This window comes from Botryllus schlosseri, chromosome 8, assembly GCF_051294905.1.
Source record: "Botryllus schlosseri isolate E-star chromosome 8, Bs_hap1, whole genome shotgun sequence".
NCBI lineage: Eukaryota > Metazoa > Chordata > Ascidiacea > Stolidobranchia > Styelidae > Botryllus > Botryllus schlosseri.
In genome coordinates, this window is record NC_137243.1 from 8,278,522 (window position 1) to 8,305,514 (window position 26,993).

The following is a 26,993-nucleotide window of genomic DNA, read 5'->3' on the forward strand; positions in this document are numbered from 1 at the left end:
ATATAACTGAAATATCAGTTGTCGCACTGCTGATTAGCTCAAAAGGTCCTGGCCTCAACAGAAACCCGATTAGCGATTTAATACTGATAAACCAAATTCCAACGTCCGCGTTTACAATTAAATCTCTTGTGTTACTCGCAAGCAATGTTCCCTCTAAGCTGCGCACGTGTGGAAATGCGCAGTGCTGAAGCGGTCTCTGCGCACAGAAAATCTAAGTTGCGCACAAAAAAATTCGAAGTGATGTTATTTTTTAAGTCGTTGCGCACTGTTGTCCAAGGGACCACGCAGGCGCGCAATACTCGTGAAAAATTAGAGGGAACATTGCCAGGGGCAAATAGTGTTATCGCTGAAGTCTGACACCGAAGTACAAGTGCCGCCCGCAAAGGTAAATATTGCACTCCGTGAAGAAATGAGACTTTGCAATCACGTGTGCCTAACGAAAAATCTTTTCTTTTAGTATGGTCTCGTACGCATGAGCGATACTGATATCATTTTAATAACGCATTATTTTCTGTGAATGGCGAAATAACATGGTTTAACAAAGTTATAAATAACAATGGGCTAGCTCGAAGTTAATCTGCGAGAAACTAGCGCATAGTCTTCTTCGCGTGGCATGAACATTGCGTAAGATTTCCTCAAGACCGCAACTGCCACACCCCAAACCCACAATTAGGGGGCCGAGATCGAAGGGAGCCCAAAATTATTTCGTGAATTAACATAAATCATGGTGTATTTTTTGGGAATTTTTCAAAATATTTTTCGCGCCGCGCGCGAATTAATTTGGTCAAATATTTTGGTTTTCGGGTACCCTTCCCACAACAAAAAATACGCGTGATTAAGAGAAATGGGCGCTTGGGCGTCAGCAGCCATTACCTTGCCACGACGCACCAAGACATATGAAGTTATAGGCTATGTGACATGCGACTCCGAGACGTGCGTCAAAACGATCAGCAGCGAGACAACCTTGGCCGAAAAGGACTGCCCTACATGGTGACCGAAAACTTTGATTTATACATGTAAGTTTAATTATCCATAGGCGCGTAAATGACTGGCGATGAATGTTCATGTGCTGGCGATCCGAGTCCCACAACAAGACAAATGCCATATGTCGAGGGAACATTATTTTCCAGTGTCGGCAAAATGCGCAAAGCCCGCGGGGGGTCTGGGGGCAAAGCCCCCCAGAAGTTTGGTTTATCACCTTATGGGGGGGGCTGGTCGCGCACTATTGTCCAAGGGCCTGCGCAGTGAGTTAACGTGTTTGCGCAGACTCGTAAAAAATTAGAGGGAACATTGCTCGCAAGGCATATCCATCCGGTCGAGCAAACGCCTGGACTAAAATGAAGGGAGCATAGTGCAGAGGTGGTCAGTAACGAAGTACTTCTACTTTTTCGAAGTACTCAAGTAGTTTTCCTCTACTTCTGGTACTTACTCAAGTAGATCTGATTTTGGCTACTTCTACTTCTACTTCGTAATATTTTGTGATCTACTTACTTACTTTTCGCTATTTTCAGTTTGTCAAGTAGAAGTAGTTCAATCTTCCAATCAGGAAGATAGCCTGAGAAATTTCGGGGCTGTTTTCACGTATCAGTATCAACATTTAATTTTCATAAAAGTTGAGTAAAGCCAAGAATTTTCGTCGCGCTTCGCGCGCAGTGGATACGGAGTGACTGGTATGATTTCACGAAAGTATCGGTGAATATAATTTAGGTGACGGGTTGGCGTGGTTCCGTTCACACCAAATTATCCCTCATCGCCCATAAGAAATAATTCATCACAATATATGTGGCTCATAATAACGTTTGAAACTGATGTTTCGCAATCTAGCATTTACTTGTCATATCGTAATTTAGCATGTCCACGGCATGTCCTAACCTGGAAAAGTGGACTCTGACTCTTTTTTGTTAGTTTTAGAGCTGTTTTAGCATACCACCTTTGAAACTTTCTGGACTAAAGGCATGAAATACATGTTCCACTTTCAGAAGATGTAGTATCAATATCAGTTCTTTTGTCTGGATAACATACATGTTGAAGTATAAAAGCAAGTGTAGTAATGCCTTTAGTTTCCGGAAATAAAGCTACACAATATGGCATTTTTACGGTTCCCCATATTTTTTATTAACGTTTACTAATCGCGCGAAGTGTTTACACCGTATCCTATATCACTTCTCCGTATTGCTCTTCGACTAAACTATGGGTCTTATAATATGGGCGATGGCGACGTACCATACTGTTTTCTAAAACGTGCTGTTCGAGAAAACAGAGGATTAGTATCGCATTTCCATATCAATACTATCATTTTCATCCCATGATGTGGACGAATGATTATGCTATCGAAAATTGGATACCTGCCGGTATGCATCAATATGAATCAAGCTCGTCACCTTTCGCATAGCTCAATTTGCACCTTTTTACAATCCATGTGAACGAATTAGGATCGTTTTCACAACTACTTACTTACTTGAGTACTTTTAAAGTCGGTAAATTCTACTTTTACTTCAAGTAGTTTTAGGTTGCTTCTGGAAAAAGTACTTCTACTCGTACTTGAGTAGATTTTTTCGTCGCTACTTCTACTTCTACTTGAGTAGCTTTCTTGACTACTTTGACCACCTCTGGTAATATGCCAACATATATCGTCGTTAGAGCCACTGTTTTAGAGGTTTATAAGTCTATATTCAACCGGCCAATCGTCGTAATTGCCAATTCCATTGTATACGAAAAAAGTTGTTACTAGAATAGAAACCCTTATAGTCTGTAATATAACGCAATTTACTAGCCTATAATGTCAATGGGCCTATTCAAGGGGAAAACAAGGACATAGATCTTGAGGTAGCATTTTGGAATCTATTGACATGTCCGCCCACAAGCGGTCTAAAGGTTTGAATCCGGCCCGCGACAAAAGTTGAGTTTGACACCCCTGCGGAATAGGGTCTTCCATCATCGTGGCATTCATGCTCACGACTGTAGGCTAGTGGTGATAAGCAACAAGTTGTTAGCATTTCTTGAAAATCTAACGTCATATAGGCCTACTGTTTATGTAGAAATTGGGAAGACTTTTATTAATTATTTCAAAGCCAATTGTGTAGCTGAAAATTGAAATACATGGACGCGACTTGAATATCCGCGCCGTCAATTTGATAGAACGAACGAATGCGGAAAATCAATTTCCACAAAGATAAAGGCGGTGGCGAATGAAATAAAAACGTGTAACCATATAATGCTCCCTCTAAGCTGCGCGCGTGCGCAATTGCCCAGTGCTGACAGGGTCTATGCGCACAGAAAATCTAAGCTGTGCACAAAAAAATCCGAAGTTTGTTTGTTTGTTTTTTGATATTCATGGTGTTTCGACTACATTGGTCATGTTACTCCAGGCCGATATTCTTTTTATTTTGATTCCGTATTCACCGATTTGTAGCCCGGCCCACTTTTAGGCTTTTATAAAACACTGCTTACGCGGATCACGTGCCGAGGAAAAAATCCGAAGTGATGATCTTTTTTTTTCAGTCGTTACGCACTGTTTTCCAAGGGACCGCGCAGTGAGTTACTTGGTGAGTGCACTGCTCACTGCTCATGCTCAGTGACGCAGACTCGTGAAAAATTAGAGGGAACATTGCGCGTAACGCCTCCGCTGACACCATCGGGTGTTATCGCAACAGATATGGTACCAAAATTGAGAAACAAAATGTTTATGAACTTGAACGTATATAACGCCCAAAGTTTAGCCATTCTATCGAACAGCTCATCTTGGGGTTATTCTGGAATAGCGGTTATGTAAATCACAGTATGAGAAAATGGTTTCTTAGAAACATTAAATCTCTTCGAAACCAGAACAACTCTAAACAGCAACATGCTTGTATTTCAGTACGCTATTGACAATTTGAGTTTGCACAATAGAATATTTCATCTCAAATGACGCCATTCTATTTATGTGAGTCCTGAAGTATTAGCAGTTATAAAGCGAAACTTCTTCAGGATATCTCTAATTTTAAAAAAATAAACACAAATTAGGCTATCATCCATTTGCAAATTTGGACGTTTCGGGGACCCGGTTGAGGACCACTGGTACATGCTACTATCATTTTCGTTCGGTTTATTAGCAATTTTATCAGTTCAATAGCCTACATCACAAAAATATTCGATACAATATGAAAAGATAGGGAGGCGCTGAAACGACTGCAGTAGTCTTTGAAATCAGATACTCACCTGGTCTAGACGATTTAAAGAGGAGGCATGCACACTGAATGAAAAGTAAAAGAAGATAGTATCGACAAAAGAAAGCGATATGAGGTGGCATGTCACGCAAGGCGAGATCGATAGGTCAGGTCGTGCTCCAGTAATCTTGAGGACGGACTAGTATTCATTTAGTAGAAATTGCTTTGTATTTCGACTTGAATGTGGACATGCGTTGCTCGATGCTCATCGACTGTCGGATAGCCGGCGGTATACTGTTCCACACGTCAGGTCCGGTATATTAGATAGAGCGATGATATTTTAGGTCGATCATATGATAATTGGACGACATGGACGCGCGTGTGTCGTACTTGTGCTCTTTTGATTCCGAGGTAGAATAACTGTTTGTAAGTCCTGAAGTTTTAGCAGTTATAAAGCGAAAATTCCTCGTGATTTCTCTAATTTGAAAAATACAAATTAGTTTATCAACCATTTTGCAAATTTGTACGTTTCGCGGACCCCCGGCTGAGGACCACTGGTACATGCTTCATCTTTACATCGCCTAGGCCCAGGTGCATGGGTGTAAAATTTCAAAGACTACTGAAAGTCGTTTCGACACCTTCCTATCGTTTAATTGTTTCGCAGTCTTGTGGCGCATTGATCGGATAAAATTGCCAATAATAAACTAAACTGGAAGAGAACTGAATCCAGGTCCAGCAAATCCGGCCAAGATCCACTCCGAGAACTCCGGTCCTGTCCGGTCCGGTCCGGTCCGGTGACTTTTTGTTTTGAACCGCCGCTGTAGTGTTACGTGCAGGTGCAGTGCATTTCTGGGCTTTAGCGTGACGGGGTCCTGTGTGGTGACAGAAACTGAGTTACAAAAACATAGCGCCGTACTCCACTGTGTACGAAAGTGTAATTTCCTCTGGTGATGTGAACTCGTGAAGTCGGTTGCAATAAAATCCTTTGATATGGAGACTAGTGCAATGCCGTTCATGACTATGAATGGTCAAACTTACGAGGACAGCAGTGATGAAGAACCAGGTAAGTTCATTCGACTTCCATCATACCTTGTTTCAATAGGGTGCAGAAATGCAGAAATGAAAAAGATGTGGAGATGTTTTATCGATATTTTGAGTTTCCTTTACAGAGATGTGGGTCCCTATATCTTAACACATTGATTACTAGGGGATTAGGGGCTAGGGCCAACACACTATAAATCAGCATATACATTACGGAATGGCCTACCATGTTTACTGTATATTTCCACGTCTTTTAAAAATGACAATGTGTATTATCATCGTCGATTCGATTTGACTGGATTAATATTATGTATCAAAAGTATGACCAGGTTGTGTAGGGTTACCTCCTTTAGACTTTAGGAGGATTTGTCGTCCTTTTTCAGGAAATCGAAAATGTCCTCCGAGGATGCCTAAATCTGAATATCCTCCTTTTTTGGGAATTCGTCTTCCTTTATAGCTGTGACAGCCGGGCTAATGACATGAAATGTACGATGCTGATGTTAGGGCGGGTCATTCGGGTGTAGGACTGAAAAAATGACACTTTTTTTAGTCAACAGAACATTTCCCGTAAAAATTTGAAAATCAGCAGTTTTCTAGTCCGGTTATCAAAATTTTGTGGTTTTTAAAAAGTGTCCTTGTTTTTGGATCCTAAAATATGTTGTAACCCGAGGTAGTATCCTTTGATTTCATTGACAATTAACTTCTTCATCCAAGTCTTGTACAATTTTGGTAGATTTTCTTGTAGATAGAACAGATACATGAATTGGGATAAAAAAACTGTTTGGGTTAGGTTTTTGGGCACTAGTTAAGTATTTCCTATTGCTATGCTATCGCTCAGCGAAACCAAACCAGTTTGTTCGAAAATTGCAGAGGCTCGAATGAGAGTGGGGGAGATGTACCAGGCGCAGGTTCCGAATTGGGTTGAAGGTGAACACGCGATTGAATGGTAAAATATGATTATCACATTCACGTCTGCCTCTTGCAGATCTTCAAAATAAAGAAGCATCTGACGGAAATACCATCAAAGATATCCGGATCTGGTCCCCGCTCCATGAGATTTCCGACGAGAAAGGTAGGTTTTCTACCAGATAGACTGCAGTACTTTCATATGGTCAAAGCGTTGGTTCTCAAATAACAGTAGAGCTTCTTCACTTCAATATACAAAATAAAATTTTCATATTGAAACAGGCACAAATATTTTCGGCTGACACTCGTCACTAGTTGCTGACGATTACCCCTGACGAGTGTCAGCCAAAAATATTCGAGGTATGTCATTATGACTGTATTGCTCAATTGTAAATCGAGGTAGATTTAACATAAATTTCTATACTTGTGTAGCTATTTCCAATAGACGCCAAATAGTCAGTTTCTGTGATCCAATGGCTATTTTGCCTAGTAGTTATGTTAACTTTACTGCTAAAAGAGGGACAAACTTTTTAAAACACTGATTTCTACTTTATGAAACCCAAAGTGCAAAAAGTAAGTAGTTTCACCTGCAAAACTGTTGAGTAGAAGTGAAAGTAGTCCAGAAATATAACAACTGGGGTAATTAGTGCAAAAAACTACTTAATACTGTGAAAAAGTAGAAATACTTCTTTACGGACCAACTCCGATTACTTTTCTGTCACTCATTTCTTCCTGAAGATTTTTTTCTTAGTTCAATACCGTCCTCTTTTACAGTGGAGGCGTATTGTAAAATTGCAAAAGAGAGACACGGCTACAACGTGGAACAAGCTCTTGGATTGCTATTCTGGCACGGGCACGATCTGGAAAAATCCATGAGAGATATGACGAACTACACTCCAATGCCAGGTGGTAATAAGCGTGTGTCTCGTATTCGGATAAACAAAGTAAATGCATGTTTTTTATTCAGAGGATTGGTCAGTCGAAGACAAAGTGCTATTCGAGCAAGCTTACGCGTTTCACGGAAAGTCTTTTAGAAGGATACAACAATTGGTAAGGCGCAAGTGACCTCATCCCTACTAGCTACAGAACAGAACACTAGAAATTCTTGATACTATAGTAAAGTACGAGATTAATGAAAAAATTGTGACATGTTTTGATAAATTCACACTACCATGTCTGCAGTGTATTCAAAATTCTTTTGTCATGGATAGGTGAAACGGGAAAGTATTTATTTCGACAACATCGTTCGTGAATTTTCAGCTTCCAGATAAAGAAATCAATCAACTTGTGAAATACTACTATCTTTGGAAAAAGACGAGGACGAAAACGTCTTTGATGGATCGTCAGGCTCGAAAATTGAACAAGAACGGAAATGCCAGCGATAATTCCGATAATGAAAGCAATCATATCAACTATCTCCAAGGCAAGAACCAACATGCCGATAAGGTAAGGCGACGGTCGGTGTTAACAACCGGTCACTTCAGATAACAAATTTTCTGATTTGATGAAGATTTTGAGTTGATTGGCAGGCTATGTGATTTTACCTGTCCCTACGCCCGCTATTTTTCATTTGCTTCACAGGCTTCCCACGGTAGATCCGACCATTTGAAGCCGGAAGGTTCAGATGCGAAGCACAAGCGACCAGCAGGTAATAAAATACGGACTTACTGTGATCAGTCAGCGAGTGATTTAAATTTTCTAGGCCATAAAACTGTAAAGTAAAAATTGTCTAAGTCTTGAGGCGGTCAAAGCAGTCATTGCCGTCGAGTAGGGAGTGACGTCGTGAATTTCTACTCGGGTGCAAGTTGAAGTAAGACATGTCAAGAGTACAAAATGGCAAGTCTGGAAAGTATTCAAGTTGGTGGTTTCAGAAAGGAATGTTTGTAGAGTGGTTGCATATTTTCAGCCAGAGGTTGTCTAACAAGTAATCTTTCGTACTCGAGTAGAAGTGAAAGCGTGGTTGTCATTTTTCAAATGCTTGAAATGACTCGACTCGAATTGTGTATTGACTCGAACCAATTCATATGACCCTAGACTAGGACGGCCAAGACAGACATTTCATTGTAACTTCGAAGAAAAGTCATCACATTATTGGTATTTCGTCTAACAGTCCTGATGCTTGGAAAACATGGCCAGAAACTATTAGGACTGAGGAAAATTATGATATTATGAATGCGAGTCATTCTATATCACTCGGGTAGAGTTGAAAAAAGTGAGCTGGACCGGATTGAACTCAAAACTGAACAATGAACACTATGACTCGGGCTCGGCACGCTACTCACTGACTTGGACTCAGTGGTGAATTGAAAATGACTCGACTTGAGTCAAAACAATAAAAGTGAGATTGACTTGTGACTTGGTTACAACCCTGAGTAAAAGTAATGTAAATTTCTACTGAAGTACAACCATAAATTTCCAGGTCCTAAAATGTAAGTATTCTCAGCCAAGTTTTCCTAAAAACTGAAAACAGTTGAGTAGAAGTCCAAAATCATAACCAGTGTGGTGCAAGTGGGTAAATCCTACTTGATTACTCCTAAAGCACAAGTACTTCGTTACCGACCAGTGCTAAACTATCTCAATGCATATTGTTATTACCATTTAGGCATTAGCCTGGACCTAGCTGGATTGAGAGAGATCACGAGCCACCCGGGCGGGCCGGAAAAGTACCTGTCAAAATTAGACAACAGCATCGCCACCTTGAAAAGCCAGGTAAGAAAATGCGTCTCGTACGTACGCCTGGCATCACACGAAAACCTGTGTCCAGATCCAGATCGAGAAGCAACACTGGTGCACGTTCCGCGAAAATATGAAGACTGGCTGCGACGAAGATTACGAAAATCTCGTGCAGACAAACGCGAAAGAAGACGGCGGACAAACCTGGTCCTCGCAAGAGTTGCTGCTGGCTGTGCAAGGTATTACAGCCACCCCTCCTGTCCCGTTAACCGGCACATATTGTTTCAAGTATACAAAGTAGGTTTTGCTTACTCATCGAGTGGTGTAGACCAGTGGTTTTTAACCTCGCGGACCGGTAAAACTTCAAAACCAACGTTGCGGACCGGTGAACCTTCTGAAATCAAGAGCGTCCAGCTTCGTGCATTTTGGAACCGACACATAAAAGTTCAATATATTTAGCGGACCATCTTAGAAACTTGCCACGGACCGGTGGCTGAGAACCACTACTCATTTAGGGTGGTTTAGACTAACTTGCTCAAGTTGGTATGTTTTTCGACTAATTCCACTTCCCCTCAAAGGTATTAAGCAAAACTAATTACCAGGGTCCAGGGTTATCTAGATAAGATGCCATTATAACTGCGTAAAATTGACATCTCTGCTGAACATATTAGTAGTCGGAAAGATTTCAAAAGTATTCAAACTCTCGGCCAGGCCAATCACCTTTGGTACTACCGTATATATAATTTCATATTTTCTTTTTATACTTGGCCCTGAGTATAGAAATTATATACTGACTAAAACACCTCTTACCACTTCTGCAGGCGTGAGACGCTACGGCAAAGACTTCGAAGCCATATCTGAAGTGTTGGGCACCAAGAGCGCCGCACAAGTGAAGACATTCTTTGTCAGCCAACGACGCAGGTTTAATCTCGACCAAGTGCTGAAAGAGTACGAGGAGGCAAACCACGACGAGACAATGGCAGTGTAAACGTGGCACGCCGTCTATTTGAATTCAACACGATTGTTCTCATAGCTACAAAGATGCAAACAATGGCACTCTGAATTCGGTTCGCCATAATTGATCTCAAAGCGTTAATAAATGTCGACCCGATACATATAAGCGCCACCACGGTGATTGATCACCGTGTTCAGGCCAGTAGAACATGAGCAGTGCATTCACGTGCCAGGGTGACCTGTCCAACTGCAGACCTATCCAATTGCGGTCTCGCATCCACCACTGAATATAGGAAGAACACAACTGCATCTCAAGTCTCTCCTTCGGCAGGTTCATTCTCGACATTGTCTGTCTGTTGATCTTGTGCATTTTCTTCTCCATCTACCGAAGAATCCTCGTCCTCGTCGCTGTCTTCTTCCTGCTGCATCTTCCATTGCTTGGCCATCGCCAGCAGCTTTAGGTTTGGCTGCGCCGCTTCGTCTTCCGGGAATATGTAGTCGTAGTACTCTTCCCAGCCGGCATCCACCTTGATGTGTGAGAGACAGAGGTGGTCAAAGTAGTCAAGAAAGCTACTCAAGTAGAAGTAGCGACGAAAAAATCTACTCAAGTACGAGTAGAAGTACTTCTTCCACAAGCAACTTAAACTACTTTTGAAGTAGTAGAATTGACTGACTTCTAATCTACTCAAGTAAGTAGTTGTGAAAACGATCGTAATTCGTTTGTAGGGGATCGTAATTCATTGCAGGCATGTGAAAACGATCGTAATTCGTTTGCAGGGATTGTTTAAAGGTGCAAATTAGCTACGCGAAAGGTATCGAGCTTGATTCATATTGATGCATACCAGGAGGTATACAATTTCGACAGCATAAGCATTCGTCCGCAAAATGGGATGAAAATGATAGTATTGATATGGAAATGCGATACTAAACCTTTGTTTACTCGAACAGTCCATTTTAGAATGTATCATGGTATGGCGCACTCACCCATATTATAGGGCCCTGTAGTTTAGTTGTATAGGATACGGTGTAAACACTTTGCCCGATTAGTAAACGTGAATATATAATGAAAAAAATGGGGAAAACCGTGAAAAATATGGTGGATTGTAAAAATGCCATATTGTGTAGCTTTATTTCCGGAAATTAAAGGCATTACTACACTTGATTTTATTTTTCAACATGTATGTTATCAAGACCAAAGAACTGATAATAATTAGAACTCAAAGTATATGATACTGGGAATTGAAAGTGAAATATAAATACTACTTCTAAAAGCGGAAAATGTATTTCATGTCTTTAGTTCAGAAAGTTTCAAAGGTGGTATGCTAAAACAGCTCTAAAACTAAAAAAAAAGTCAGAGTCCACTTTTCCAGATTAGGACACGCCATGGACTGCTACATTACGATATGATAAGTAAATGCTGGATTGCGAAACATCAGTTTCAGACGTTATGATGAGCCATATATACTGTGATGAAATATTTCATATTTGCGAAGGGAGACAATGCGGTGCGAACGGAACCACACCAACCCGCTACCTAAATTATATTCAACGATACTTTCGTGAAATCATAGTGGTTACTTTGTATCCACTGAGCGCGCGAAGCGCAAGGAAAATTCTGGGCATTACTCAACTTTTATGAAAATTGAATGTTGATACTCCTTGAAAACGGCCCCGAAATTTTTCAGGCTGTCTCCCTGATTGGAGGATTACTACTTCTACTTGACAAACTGAAAATAGCGAAAAGTAAGTAAGTAGATCACAAAATATTACAAAGTAGAAGTAGCGAAAATCAGGTCTAATTGAGTAAGTACCTGAAGTAGAGAAAAACTACTTGAGTACTTCGAAAAAGTAGAAGTACTTTTCGTTAATGACGACCACCTCTGGTGAGAGAGATAGGAATATGTACTTTTTATGCGACCAAAACAAATACAATGCCACTCACGCATCACATTAAAGTTAATTTGGTACCTTTCCCAGCATACCCATTTAATTGTGACAATGCTGTGGGTTGATCACGACTTCAGTTATTGTTACTTTTATTAAAACCTTGTCAACAAACCATGCTTTCGGAAATTAAAACTTACTATAGCACCTCTTATTATGACGGCCAGCCAGCGTCCGGCCGTGATCTAAAGCGCTTACCCCGGATTCTGTCGTGACTTTCCTTCGTTTCTTCACCCTCTTGGGCATCTGCTTATCCACTTGCTTCCTGCCATCTTCATCACCGTGCTCGGACTGTCAAAAACAAGCATATTAGTGCCAGGCAGATCAACAGATTAGATTCTCTGCTCCACATCCGGATTCTAGAAATGACCCTGTTTCGGTCTGAAACACTCCGATAATAATCATCCACGAGTACCTATTTTTAGTAAACTACGAAACAGTAGATCATGCTCAAAGCAACTTTTTTCCAAACACTACTTTTCACTTTAACAATATTTCAGCATCATAAAACTGTTGCATATGAGCTAATTAATTAGTTATTAATCGAGTAAATGATACAAGTGGATAATGGTAGATGACTTCTATCGATCAATCGCTGGTGACAGCTTGCAAGACGCATCTTCAGGGCAACATCGCAAGCATTATTGAGACGATTTCACTTGTGAAAAAGATGCAACTCTGTGCGTACGCTGCTTTCTGCATTTGACGAATTATGATACGTAGATAATTAGTTCTGCTTCAAAAATATGGCCCCGGTTGAGTCGCGCAAGCGGAGATAGAGTAGCAGCAGAAAAACGGGAAACCCACCTCAAATTTCTTCCACGCCTCCAAGAGCACCAGCCTCTCTTCCTTCTCTTGTGCTTCTCTCAGGGAATTATTTGCTTCTTTGTATATTTTTCTAAAAATCACACACAAAATCACAGCATTGTCACACCCTAAACACAGCAGTCATTCTCTTTACCACTTTACTTTCGTCTGAGTAAGAGGTGGTCGGTAACAAAGTACTTCTACTTTATACGAATACTCAAGAGCTTTGCCTACTTACGCTACTTTCTCAGGTGGCTATGTTTTCATACTACTACTATCAGTTTTTTTGGGGAAAAAATTATTCAAAATTTGAATTAAAAAAATAGAACGTAGTTCTGAGATATGTTTGCATCACTTAGTGGATTTGTCACCTTGACCAACTACGTATCATTATCTAAGATTATTTGAAAGGAAATTTGGCAAGTAATGAAATTGTTACTTTCACTTGTAATGAAATTGCTACTTCTACTTGTAATAGAGTAAGAATTGACTGCATTCTACTAGACTACTTTGATCACCTTTGGCCACACCATGGCACTATCGAATCAGGAAGACGGATGGATGGGCATGATTCTGACCTGGCTCGAAGTACCCCTTCCGATTCTTCAGTGGACACCTCAAACGCGGCGAAGCTCATCCACACTTTAACGTGCTGCGTTCTGTCCAGGAGTCTTCGATACAGCTTCCTGGCGTTCTCGTACTCTTCTTGCTCCATTTCAAAATCGATATACGCTTTCCACAGCACCTATCGAGCGCAGAGGCGGTCAGCAATGAAGTTACTCCACTTTTGCGTAGTAACTACTTCGACCAATAACCACATATGCTCGAGCCACATTAGACAAAACTGTACAAGTCTAACGATAAAAATCTTACTTCGGGCATATCGAGCCTTGGCTGGCCGACTGCGATTTCATATATTCCCCTCGCCCTGTCCATGTCTCCCAAAAGGCATTCCAACTCAGCAAAGCGACACCACGTCGTGCAATTGTCGGGGCCATGCTCCAGAAACTTTTCGTATAACGTACGGCACCGGTCGAACTCTCTCAGCTGCAGCTCAAGTTCGATGTAACCGCGGAACAGTCGGTCTTTGGGACATTTGCCGATAGCCACACCCTGTCATACAAGCACACGATAGTCATTCCCTGTCAGAATTCCATCGTCAAAAATAGCATACCAAGATTCTCCGGGCCTGCTTCAATTCCCGCTGCCGCACCTCGAAATGCGCAAACATGAGCCAAACTTTGGCAAAAGTGAATTTCTTGTGCGGCACAACTTCGACGCAGGCCTTGTACACTTCTCTGGTCCTTTCAGCATCCTGCCATAGACAAGCGCATGAATTAATCGGCAATGTGACCAAGCGCTTCTTAAGTGGGAGATTTCACCCCCTTTCGCAAGATAAGGTGATGATAAAGTGACATTTTAAGCTTTTTGTTCAGTTTCTTGTTACATTATAATTCTGGATCAAAAGACAACAGCAACATCTTGCAATGCATTTTAACCTCGCCAAATATGGTCTTTATAGTGGGAGATTTTAACCATCGTAATATTCCAAGTATAGTACTGCCGCATGTATAATACGCACCCTTGAAATGGCATGCAAATTCTGGGGAAAAGCTTGTACGGTACACAATGTACCCATGTATAGTACGCACCCTGCATTCGCAGTACATGAATAGTTATTAGGGATGGTGTGAGCCTCTGAAAGGTTCGGGTTCGTGTGAACGCGAACCATTTTGAAAGGTTCTGTGTGAACACGAACGTGAACCTCGTGACGTCATATTGCTAATTCCAACCCTATCTCTCAATGAAGTGATAGCCTATATTAATGTTCACAATACCTAGCGGCGACTTGGGCCCCATAATGTCACATTGCTGAAGTACATATTGGCGTTTTAAACGCCACGAAATGTATCAACCGCGGTTATCAAAGTATATAATAATCTCATAAAATCAATACATTCCGTCGCTTTGCCAACAATTTCGACGAGGACTTACTAGGGAATATAAGCTTACGCCTTAACGGTCTTAGCCAGACCGGACAATGTGTTCGGAGTCTGAGTATTGCTACAACGATATTGAGCAGAGTGTAAAACGGGTTTCTATAGTCGCTACCGATACCATTGACAACAAGTTATATAGCAGTAGCCAGCACCTTAATCGCACAGATTTGGTTTTATTGATACAGTAAAGATATGAAGTCAAGATTGACCCCGTACGCCCGCTCGATTTTTTACATCAGAAAACGATATCAATGTCATTGATTGTTTAAATAAGCATCATTCGCTGACTACGTATATCGCTCGTGATGTTGTGTGATTGCGGGTCAAGCTCACGGCAGAGAGTCACTAAATATTCGCAAACGTAAAGCTGGATATTTCGAGAATTGTTTTGTAACAAAAAAGCAAGTAAAACTATTAAGGTTGTCAAGGTGCATGCTCGTTTAGTGTTGATTTTTTTTTGCTGCCAGCGCCATGCATAGAGTGACCTGCAGTTGATATGCAATAAATTTGAACCAAAGATCTTATAATGAAGTGCAAATTACTATTTACCAAAAAGGTTCACAGTGCAGAACCTACCAAGGTTCTGTTGTGAACGCGAACCTCTAAATTTCCGAGGTTCACACACAGAACGAGAACGTGAACCTCACGTTCACACCATCCCTAGTACCTGGTAATGTATTATCAAAGAACGCCCTAATTAGTTATGCTTTAGTATTCGATGTCATTCCGTTTTGCGATGTCACTGTTGAACAATCGTGACATAACCATCGCTAATCATTAAACAATCAACGGCATCGTCTCCAAACGCAGCCCAAGCCTGCGAGGACGGCGACGCGATAGTTCAGGCGAGCGACACGACATCTTGCGCACGAGGCCTATTACAGATGCGATTGCTGTCGTGCGCACCTGGCCTATTGGAGATGCGATTGTTCAGCCCTGTCGTTGACGCGATAAATAAGCGAGGATTGCCGCGCGTGGGCAGCAATCAATGACCTAATTTCGCTCGCGTACAACCGGCAGAAGAACTCAGCAGGAGATCGCGTGCTGTTGCGCAGCGCACACGACTCTCGCTAATTGGTAACACGCTTCTCGCTAATTGGCAGTGCGTAATAATACGTAATGCGTAATAATACGAATTACAGGACGCGATGGAGAATGTGATGCGCGATTAAAACAAACGTGAAGAAAGGTGTGATTTCAATTTTTATTTCGAGGGAGATTTTTTTCAAGGCTTGTTGTACCCATGCATAATACGCACTCCCCGATTTTAGGACCAAAAATCGGTAAAATTTTGCGCATTATGCATGGAAAATTGCGGTATATACAGCCCACCTGGGCCAGGGTCAGCCTGCTGATTCATTGTCGTGCAATAACTTCGCCCAGATTATTCAAAATTTCATGCCAGTGACTTCATATTTGGTGATCATCATCATCATCATTGGTTTATTAGCAATTTTATCAGTTCAATACACCACAAAAAATGCGATACAATGAAAAGACAGGAAGATGTCGAAGCGACAAGGAGTAGTCTATGGAATCTGACACCCACCTTGGCCTAGGCGATGTAAAGAGGAGGCATGCACACTGAATGAAAGTAAAGAAGATAGTATAGAAAAAGAATGCGACAAGATATAGGGCGGCATGTCATGGGAAGCGAGATCGATAGGTCAGTCGTGGTCCGGTAATCTTGAGGATGGACTGTATTTATTTAGTAGTAATTGCTTGTATTTCGACTTGAATGTGGACATGCTCGTCGGATGGCCGGCGGGATACTGTTCCACACATCAGGTCCGGCATATTTGATGGAGCGATGATCTTTTCGGTCGATCATATGATATTTGGACGACGTGGACGCGCGTGTGTTGTACTTGTGCGCTTTTGATTCAGAGGTGATACGTTGTTGATATACGATGTTCTATCCACTTCTCTACTAGTTGCTGGCAATTACCCCTGACGAGAGTCAGCCGAAAATATTCGGGTTTATTTCAATATGAATATACCATTCAATTGTATATTGAAGTTCTGTACCTCTAAGAAGCATTACTCTAATAATAGTTGACGAAGTGCATCCAAAAACTGCTTTTCACTTGACAGATTAAGTACGTAAAATTAAGGGCGGGCATAATAAAGTTGGATTAGCAATGATATCGATTATCGCATTCGTCAGGAGTTATCAACCCAGGATTAAGGAAACCGGTTGATCGCAGCGCATAAAGCTAGTGTTAATCTCATGATTTAAGAAATCGGAACGAACTATAGATACGGTAACTAGTTATCTATTAAACGATTACCATTACTCCGGATCAGCTAACTTTAATTATCTCCGCCTAAAATGCGTCCCGATTAGCAGTTTTTAATCACACGATTAGCATTATTCCGGATCAGTTAACTTTATTATCTCCGCCTAAAATGCGTCCCGAGTAGAGTTGGGCAAACTCGAGTACCTGAGTGATTCGATTCTGAATCACGTATTACGCTTCGAGTCAAGTCGAGTATTCGAGTATCACTCATTATGACGTCACAACATAATGTACTATGTCAAAGTTCAAATATGTGCCTTTTATGCCACTACAAAGAACATAATGCCTGTTATCCGTCACATTAAAGATGCTTTGGTATTTTTTCGACCATACCGAATTCATTGCACTTGTTGACTATGTTGTGGTGTAATCACGACTTCACCAATGTGTTATTTCCAGTAACGTTCGTAGCTTTGTACTATTTATATGCTGCTGCACGGCTAATCAAGGTTTCAAGGCTCCACAGTGGAAAATAGCATCAAAACTATAATTCTCGTATGTAAATTAACCTTCATTTGTGAGAGGCGTATAATTTCAGTACTCGAATCATTGTGCCCAGCCCTAATTAGCAGTTTTAATCACACGATTAGCATTCTCCCGGATCAGCTAACTTTATTATCTCCGCCCTTAGTGAATCTGCATCAAAACTGTTGAAGTAGAATACAAATAAAACTACTTAAGTAAGCAATACAGGTAAATAATAACTACTTGATTACTTTGGAAAAGTAGATTTACTACGTTACTAATGACCTCTGACAGTCAAGCTCAAAATGTCTTTATCGCCTCCTACGGAGGAAGAGCCACTGGTGTGTTGTGAAATCACTAATCAATCAACAACTCAAATTCTGAGTACTTCATCTGCCAGTCACCACAAAGGTTAGTAATTTACAACAGCCACGATATATATACCACAAGGGTTTCACTGTATCGTGCCCGGACGATCTTCAGTGGTCTGGAGTGCAGGCTTCAAACCTGTAGCCGATTAGCGTCGGAGTGGTTCGATTCCACCTTCTGGGCGTTACAATGTGTTAATATTGTATGATTCTGCTGCTACAGAAACTGTATTTGAATGCAATGCACCATATAAGTAGTCCTGCAAGGCTTGTTCATGTTTTGAAACTGCTCACACCACTTGCCTGGCCTTCATTGTCTTCTTATGCTTTCAAAAATTTCTACATGTTTTGGAAATTGCTACATAAGGTGCCAGTAATACTTTTTGGGAGTAATCAAATAGGTTTTCTACTTTTTTTAGGCAAATAGAGTTGCTTCTGTTCACTTTTACTTTAATTACTGAAGTGGTCATGTTTTCACACAGCTTCTACTTCAGCAGTTGCTGCCAAACTATTTGCTTTCTGCAATTTAGATTCAACTACATCAGGGGCGGGCAACTTCTCCAGTCGGCGGGCCGGATTAGGAAAATTAGATAATTGGCGGGCCGGATTGCTGAATCGATACATTATCCACATATACAAGGAATAAATCGCATTTAATGAATGTATTTAAACGACAGCAATGTCACTTCAAAGCCATTTCTCGCCGATAATGACGAAGACAAAGAGAATTTGAGAACAGATAGCGTAATGGTGAAGCGTCCGGCTTCTTGATTGGTAGGTCGTGGGTTCGATCCCCGGCCGGGTCAGACCAAAGACCTGATTAGTAACACTGGTATCCATGACTTCCCTGCTTGGCGCTCATGCATTACTGGGATAGCATGGAGGGGTGGTGCATGACTTGGAAAGCCGTAAAGGCTATATCTGCACTTCCTTGTCCAGCGGCATATGCACATCATGCACTCACGGTATGCATATGCACAGATCGCGTGTATGTGTATCATGAGTCGGTGTATATGCCGCAAAAAACATCAAGGACAAAAATAAACTACGTCCTTTCCTTTCCTTTCATACAGGCGCGTCCATGTCTGCTTCTCTCTGATCAATTAACACACGGTGCAGCCCTTGATTAAGATTTCAAGGCGTTCGGTAAGCCCGGTACCCCAAATTTACCAAGATTTCAAGGCGCTTCTTCGATATACGGCCGAAATCAAAACAGTGTTCCCCATGACACCCGTAAATGTTTCCCCATGAACACGATAAAATTTTATAAACGTCAAAATATATTTTTTTGCATTTGGATAGACGGATATTAGGGTTGGGGGAATGGAGATATTGGTGTTGGATGTGGGTTAGGGTCAAAGTCGGGGTTAGGGTGTCCCAAGATTACGGTTGGGGTAGGGGGGTAATAGGGAAGAGAAAGGAGGGATATTAGGGTTGGATGTGGGTTAGGGTCAAAGTTGAGGTTGGGGTATCCCAAGATAAGGGTTGGGGAGGGGGTATTAAGGTTGGATGGTGTGCCTTTATTTTGTGCTAGGAAACTTATGAAACTTATGGAAACTTATGATAACTTATGAAACTTATGAAAACTTATGAAAACTTATGAAACTTATGAAACTTATGAAAACTTATGAAACTTATGAAAACTTATGGAAACTTATGAAACTTATGGAAACTTATGAAAAGTTCTGAAAACTTATGAAACTTATGGAAACTTATGAAAAGTTCTGAAAAGTTCTGAAACTTCTGAAAACTTATGAAAACTTTTGGAAACTTATGGAAACTTATTAGGGTTAAGGTTGGGGTCAAAGTTTAGGTTAGGGTATCCCTAACCCACATCCAACCCCCTCCCCAACCGTAATATTGGGAAACCCTAACCTCAACTTTGACCCTAACCCTAACCCTCATCCAACTCTAAGACTCCCCTCCCCCAACCCTAATATCCCCCTTCCCCAACCCTAATCTTGGGATGCCCTAACCCCAACTTTGACCCTAACCCACTTATTCAGGTAAAAAAAATCGCTCTAGTAATGACTAATATTATTATGAAAGTGATGCAGCAATATTGTATAAATAATTTAGAAATTGAATGCTTCACTTAATGTGAGCGTGAATTTGTTATACATGACGCCCTTCATTTTAGCGTATTCAGGCAAATATTCATCTCATCTCGTCATCAACAAGTTTGTACTTTGAGGATCAATACCTTATTCGTCAGCTCTTCGTACACGGCGTAGTTGATCCACAAATAGATGTACCGTCGCCAGTGTCGTTTCTCCGCAACCGGCGGCACGTTAGAAATGGCTCTTTCGTATACTTCTCGCGTCGCTTCAGGGACGCCCTCTTCCTCTGAAAGCCGCAAGTAATCGAACCAGGCGTCGTAATTATGTGGGTCGGCCTGAAACGATCAAGTATGTGTCAGTGGGCTGCAAAGACCAATTATATATACCGACCAATAAGGGCATGCACAGGTGGCAAAGTAGTCGTTGATTGGGTTACCAGTGAATTCTTGACTGGGCGAATTCAGCATTCAGCACTTGGTACGTATGTATTAATGTATTCAGGTTGAGAGTTAGGGTTTAGGGTTAAGTTAAGGATAAGTAAAATTACGATTACGGGCCAATCCAGTATTGAATTCACAGGTAACCGTAGACTGTTATTATCATAGATTGGATATAATGCCTAAACTTATTACCCCAGCACAAATGGAAGTGGTGACTTCAAGATTGAGAAAATAGATTGGGACCGGGCGCCCATAGGTGGTCTGTAGCAAAGTACTTCTACTTCTTCACATAACTTAGATTGTACTTGCTTGCACTCGTTACTCGAGTGGTTATTTTACAAATGCACTTCGATTTCACTATATTTTAGGCATACCCACTTACTTTTTACCGTTCAGGTTTTGTAAGGTAGAAATTAGTAATGTGATACATGATATGTTTCCATAAAGTATTCATCAAGAAAATTGTAAACTAACATCGCCAGTAACTGAATATACTTCTGAAAATTGCACCTATCCGTAGTGCCATTAGTGATTCAGCAATTCTGCAAGTAGCCACCGCCGATAGATTACAAAAAGTCACCTTTTTGAGCCTTCATGCGGTGGTACACAGACAGAGAACCAATCATACCCCAAGGATATATCTCAATCAGAATTTGAGTATTTGTCACGTTTTTACCTTTCGTGATAGGTGTGAAAGCATGATTTTGTTGCAGAAAGTGCTTTTTACCTAATTTACGCCGTACACTATAGTGGAAATCAGTAAAATACACCATTTTCGTTTGCAGCTTACCTTAACTTCTTCTTCGTATTGAAACTTTCGTTTGCTGACGATAACATTCTCGATTCCGGAACGGTTTCCAAACTTCTTCTCGAATATCGTGTACGCTTTGAACAACTCCCCGGCGTGCCGTTTATCAAGGTGCTCGAGCGCATACTTGTAAATGACACGGGCCCGCTCAAACTACAAAAAAAATATAAAAAAAAAACTCTCAAAACGAGGACCGCAAAAATTTCCAATGCAATCACCTCCTTTTGACGTTCCTCGAATCGCGAAAAAGCCACAAACAAGTTTTCATCCATGTGATCTTCCCCGTAAAATTCGACGGCACGCTCAAAAACCTGCGTCAAGTGGTAGAATGAGTGAATAACATACAAAGCCATACAAAGTATCAGTTCGTACCTTTCTCGAATTAGTGACGAAACCAAACTTTTCTTCAAACTTGGAGTATTTTATCCAATTTTTCACTTCGGGATGAACCAGAACGAGTGAAATTCATTTCGTCAAGGACTTACACGTTTCGTAGATAATAAAATATTGCTGTTTATATCAAAAAATTATAACGTAATAGTAAATTTCGGTAAGTTATTCTCGGCGTTAGAGCCTTGAAACCTCGATTGATCATCCAAAGCATGTTGCAGATGGCTACGTATATTCATAGAAGACATTTCTGCAAAGCGTTGATCACACCGCAGCAAGTTTCCCAAATGTCATGGTCAAGAACTACAAAATTACTCTTAAAGTCTTGATGACATGTCACTGACTTACTCTTACTTGTGACCATAATAGGTGGTACTGTCTAATATGTGGTGGTGAAATATGCAGTTTGACACCAAGCTTAATACTCTACTCGGGAATCGAATGACCCAGGCACTCGAGGACAAGGAATATTGTAGGTTGGACGCTGCCACATCAGTAGAAGAAGGGCTGCGGAAATTTTAAATTCAAACAAAATTTGTACCCATCAGTGGGGTTTCAAAGACTTATTCAGAATCTACCTATAACGGTCAGATGATAACAATGTCACAACAAATATGATCGACAGAAAAGGATATATCGTTCGTAAATGTTCCGCGCTAATTCGGCTTCCTTATATCTCAGTTCGAAATTGATGTAAGAATGCCACGCCTGAAAAAAAGTACTAGAAATAACAACCAAATTCAGATGGTGTTTGTATCTTTACACAGAATTAAAAGCAATTGCTCGAAACACTATTCATTAAAACAATAAGTAAGACCACAATATCAAACCTGCTCATGCGGTTCCCATTCCATCCACCTTTCGAACACCTGTCGGCACGCCGGAATATTCCCTACCATTTCCTCCATGTACGTGTATTTATACCTGTAAAACACCAACCGCACATCAAGACCTTTAGTCGTCCATAAACTGATACAGACCGGTCTCAATCATTCGGCTTGAAAAGTGACATCCCAAATACGTGTAGAAGCAGAGGTGGTCAGCAACGAAGTACCGTACTTCTACAATTTGGGGTTACTCAAGTAAGCTTTGCCTACTTGTACTACTCAAGTCAATATGCTTTAAACGACTTCCACTTCTACTTGACAGTTTCTGAAGCCAAACTACTCTTACACTTTGGATTCAGAAAAGCAGAAAGTAGTTTTTGGATAGCTTTGCACGACTCATGGGGACTGAATATTTTTTCAAAAAGCGCACACATTGGTCTTGATCAGTAGCCATCTTTGTGTTACTGGTAGTCTCGTTGACGCAGATTCCAAATATGCAAGTAGCCACCTTCGATTGACTGTCTGAAGCATGTGACGTCAGGGTTGTAATGACTAGAGTCGCGATTTTCTGGTGACTCAACTTGACTCGAGTCATTTTCTCAACATACGGAAATGACTCGACTAGAGTCAATTTGTGTGTTGACGCGACTTGGACTCGAGTCATTGCGCATGACTCGGACCAATTTATATGACTCGAGTCTCAGACGGCAAAGACCACAATTTTATTGTAATTTCGAAGAATAGTTAAGTACCCACACTGTTGGTATTTCGCCTACTGGTAATGGTACTTGAAAATGTGAAAGGAAACTGTTAAAATTAGTAGCCCATATCTTAAATGCTAGCCATTCGATATCACCAAACAGAGTCATAAAATGTGGCATTCTGCAATGACTTGGACTCGAGTCATAATACCGTGACTCGGACTCGACCCTCTGCTCGCTGACTTGGACTCGGACTTGACTCGGTTGTGAATTAAAAATGACTCGACTTGGCACGAGTCAAAACTATAAAACTGAGATTGGCTTGTGACTCTGAGCCTTGTGACTTGGTTACAACCCTGTGTGACGTCCTCACCAAATCTACTTTTCCAGACTACTTACCATTTTCAGACCAGCCCTTTCCACCTTACTCGAAGTAGATTTGGCATACTTTATAAATCGCTAATTTTACTTGTAATTGGAAAGAAATGTTCAGTATTACTTCTACTTTAACTTTAGTAATGCTGACTACTTTGACCAATTGCATAAAGGAGAGATTATTGAGATAGTTAGTAGGCTGTGTTTTTACCACCGGGTTACTGCCCACACGAAATCCACTGGGGGCCTTACAGCAGAATCCAGGCAATGTTGATTGCTGGGGTTGTAACTACACGTAATAAACAATGCGTTTCCCTTACCACAGCTGATTTGCTCTGGGCAGTATCGTGACTGCTCTGTCGTATATATTTCGTGCGTGATTGATTTGCTTATTTTTCATCTCCATTTCCGCATATTTATACCAAATCGTTAGATTTCTGTACTCGATATCCAGAGCTCTTTCGTAGACCGACCTCGACCTTGAAACAGATGCGATAAGTCACAAAAACTTTTAGAAGCAGAATAAATTGATATCACCTCGCAATCTCTTTCATATTATCTTCGAAGGCGGCATATTTCAACCATGTCGACACGTGACATCTGTTTTTTCTGATGTTATCTTCAAATGCCTGCAGTACGAAGAGAAGCTGATTAGAGTAGAACTCAACTGATGTACGTCTTGGTAAAAATATCGATATTGGGCAACTTGTAGGCTTGTCCGATTATGTCACCGCTCCTACAACCGTTCCAATCTACAATAGGACAGCTACAATATTTTCAAGCGTTTCTAAATTAAAATATAATTAGAATTAGAACATTTTGTTTGGGCACGATCCCCTTCCATGAAACTATGTTGCAGATTTTCTGTCTAAATTTGAAAAAAAAATGAATGGGGAGTTTTTGTGACACTGTGAATATGAATAGGTATGAAAACATTATGGCGAGATTTTGTCAGTTATGTATCACCGGTCCTGATGGTACTCTGATTTTCTCTAATAAACCCGATATGGCCATGTTTGGAACGTAGAATTTAAGGCGGTAAAATCACCATTAGATTCTTGAAATGGCTTTTTCCAAGCTAATAGATCAATTTTATGACAGAGGAGGTACAGGCAATAATTGAAACTGCAACATTACAAAACTAGCATGGCACTTGCTGCATGGAAATACCATCGGAAAAGAAGATTCAATGATAGGCCTACTCTACAGCAATAACTAATTGAAAACAAAACTGACCTTTCTCCTTCGAAGTTTGTACTCCTCCAGCTCTTCTGGATCGGTGATCTTTCGTTTTGGAGGCTGAGCAAGTAAAATTGATGACGATCAGCCGTACGAAATCGTATAGGGTACAAATATTTCCAAATACAAACCGGAGGCACGTTCTCTAGTTCTCTCTCTTTCGCTTCCCTGAGGAGTTGTTCGGCGGTGATTTGGATGGAAGCGGGAGCTTTGTTTTTCACCTGAGATCACAAAATATTGCAATAAACGGCAAAAATGATTTCTAGGAAAATTCAACTGACCTTCGCCACTTTTGGCATCTTTTGTTTTCCACCCATAGTAGGTTCAATCATTTTGAATGTCTTAAACTAGAACTACACGGAATTGCTTGATAAAAGATTTTGAACAAAATTGTAATTCACATGTAGGCCTACCTGTAGTATACAGTAAAAGGCAAGCTGCTATAAATAAATAAATATTGTATAGGCCGTTCAATAACACCAAAATAATGCACACCTTCCCCATGTTTTTACAAAAAAGAACATCTCCGAATGAGTATAAATATAATTGATTGTTGATTTTGCATCAACCCGTTACATTCGGTCAGTGATGGATGCTGTGCTTCAGGCTCTGACATGCCTCACACAAATTGAAATGGTAGGTATCATCTAGAATACAATATTCATATATCGAAATACACTTCAATAGAATCAGACTGTCCTTCCAGACAAAGTAGCGTTTTGCACAGGAGTGGTTATCGTGTTCACGTCATAAATACTCGGCTACAGGTTATCGTCTTTGGGAAACAGTTGTCTCAAGGCAACTGCCACGGTATGCAAACATGCAATAGCAATTATGATTGCAATACTGCTACGTAAATTCGTTCTTAGTGGGATTCGAAGAGCACGGAATCTTTGCTTAGAAAGTGTTTTAGTAACGGATAGTCATTGTCGCCCTTGAAGAGAATTTCGTCATCAATATCGTAAGCCAGTCTTGAATTCCAGAAGATCCTGGAGTCGTGTCACGAGCCCGGCCAGCACACGACAACGTTCATTATTTTTGGTCCACATTGCACACCAGTCGAGCGTTTAACAGCATGAAGCCCTTCTGTTGTGGATTGTCTCGGCGTTATCGCCAACAGCGGAGACTATAGGGTTGTGGGTACAATTGATAGCCCCAACACCTCCACACATCGCAGGAATTTCTTCACTTTGCAAAGTTGGGGTTTTAATCTCGCAGTGTCGTACATTGAATGCGTGTTTCGATACGGCTTCTGCATGCAGTGTGGCAAGATATGCCAGCAAGGTCTCCATCCGACATTTGAAATTGTGCCATGGAAAAAATGCAATGTGATAGTCAGTTGCAGAAGAGGATGCAGGCCATGAATCAGTACTGGAAACATTTCCGTCTCCTTTTATGGTATCGAAAATTCCTATAACTTCATTCATATAATCGGAATCTTTTTATAAATTTCCTTCACATCTGTGAGGTCTCTGCGGGGAACCGCTACAGATTGCAGAATTTTAATTAAATCAGCCGTTTCTTGGTTTTTTAGCCTACTCGCAGCATGATCAATATTCTGATATAACGAATGAAAACAATCTCTAAACCAATGCAGTTACCTTAGCGACGGCTTAACAGTCGGAATCAACTTCTCACAATTGGGTTGAGGGTAACCAGCAAATGTGATATCCTTACTATGTCTATACACCAATAAGGAATCAGTGTCTCATGCACAGTAAAGATTCTGCTCTATACATAGGTGTGACGCTGTGAACCGCCTTGGTACATCAAAGATGTTACGCTAAACGTACCGGGATTCCAACCCGGTCTATACACAACATCAGACTGAGCGTCACGAGCGGAATAAACTCACATGTTATCTACGTGACACGTACTTCAACACACGCCATCATGTACCATCTATCAGAAAATCAGTACTTCATACCGTTCATCACCTTGCACTTGGATTTTGTGATAAAACCAATGAATCCGAGTCAACTTCCTGAGCCAAGTAGCTCATAATAAGTCCATGGAATTTATCATTCTCCGTGTAGGTCATATGATTGTAATTATCCGGCTCGTACTCCCATCCGAGAAAATGATTACAGCGTGGACAAGTAGAAATCTTCCAAGAGTAACCCGGAAACCAAGTCGCTTCAGAATGAGAGTCTTCTTCAGAAACAACATTAGCTTTAGAAAACGTGATAACTTCAAATTTACGTCCTTGCGGATTCTCGAACTTTTGCGTCATGATATTTTCTCTCTGCGAAATGGTGTTGTTCCATCGCTGGAGCGCAAGCTTACTCGGTATCGAAATTAAATGCTTCGCGTGAGCAACTGTCTCCCCACAACGCTTACACATGAAACCGTCTTTACCTTCAGTGGGATCGATCAATTGAGGTAAAAAGCAATATATAATTGCTTTCAACAGTGTACGAGATACCTTGACCATATTTAGTAGTATTCTATACACAGAGCCGACGATAAACAAACGTGAAGCAATGTCCACCACAGTCACAGTCGCAGTCCACAAGCAAAGCTTCGAGCCTGATCTGGAGCAAAGTC

General features: G+C 41.0%; 3 protein-coding genes and 1 non-coding gene across 4 annotated transcripts in view; 2 read left to right on the forward strand and 2 right to left on the reverse strand.

The window, feature by feature from the left end:
- Positions 1-26,993, reverse strand: part of LOC145445608 (glutamate--cysteine ligase catalytic subunit-like) — a 56,783-nt gene that overhangs the window by 17,443 nt on the left and 12,347 nt on the right. The window lies entirely within an intron of this gene.
- Positions 4,950-9,888, forward strand: LOC145445619 (REST corepressor 1-like). Its single transcript, XM_080323820.1, has 10 exons — positions 4,950-5,211; positions 6,060-6,116; positions 6,175-6,261; positions 6,870-7,001; positions 7,063-7,145; positions 7,356-7,541; positions 7,677-7,743; positions 8,698-8,804; positions 8,860-9,007; positions 9,590-9,888. The coding sequence occupies exons 1-10, from the start codon at positions 5,139-5,141 to the stop codon at positions 9,754-9,756; spliced, it is 1,107 nt and encodes a 368-aa protein (XP_080179946.1). The 5' UTR covers positions 4,950-5,138; the 3' UTR covers positions 9,757-9,888.
- Positions 9,746-26,381, reverse strand: LOC145445603 (crooked neck-like protein 1). Its single transcript, XM_080323798.1, has 17 exons — positions 24,728-26,381; positions 24,578-24,667; positions 24,444-24,506; positions 23,745-23,836; positions 23,528-23,686; positions 22,135-22,228; positions 21,940-22,012; positions 21,287-21,372; positions 21,133-21,225; positions 20,897-21,067; positions 19,810-20,001; positions 13,648-13,788; positions 13,347-13,586; positions 13,052-13,218; positions 12,474-12,564; positions 11,865-11,957; positions 9,746-10,249 (listed from the first exon to the last, which is right to left on the reverse strand). The coding sequence occupies exons 1-17, from the start codon at positions 24,776-24,778 to the stop codon at positions 10,034-10,036; spliced, it is 2,112 nt and encodes a 703-aa protein (XP_080179924.1). The 5' UTR covers positions 24,779-26,381; the 3' UTR covers positions 9,746-10,033.
- Trnastop-uca (transfer RNA opal suppressor (anticodon UCA)) lies at positions 17,705-17,791 on the forward strand. The gene has a single exon. It is a non-coding gene; the product is annotated as a tRNA-Sec (tRNA).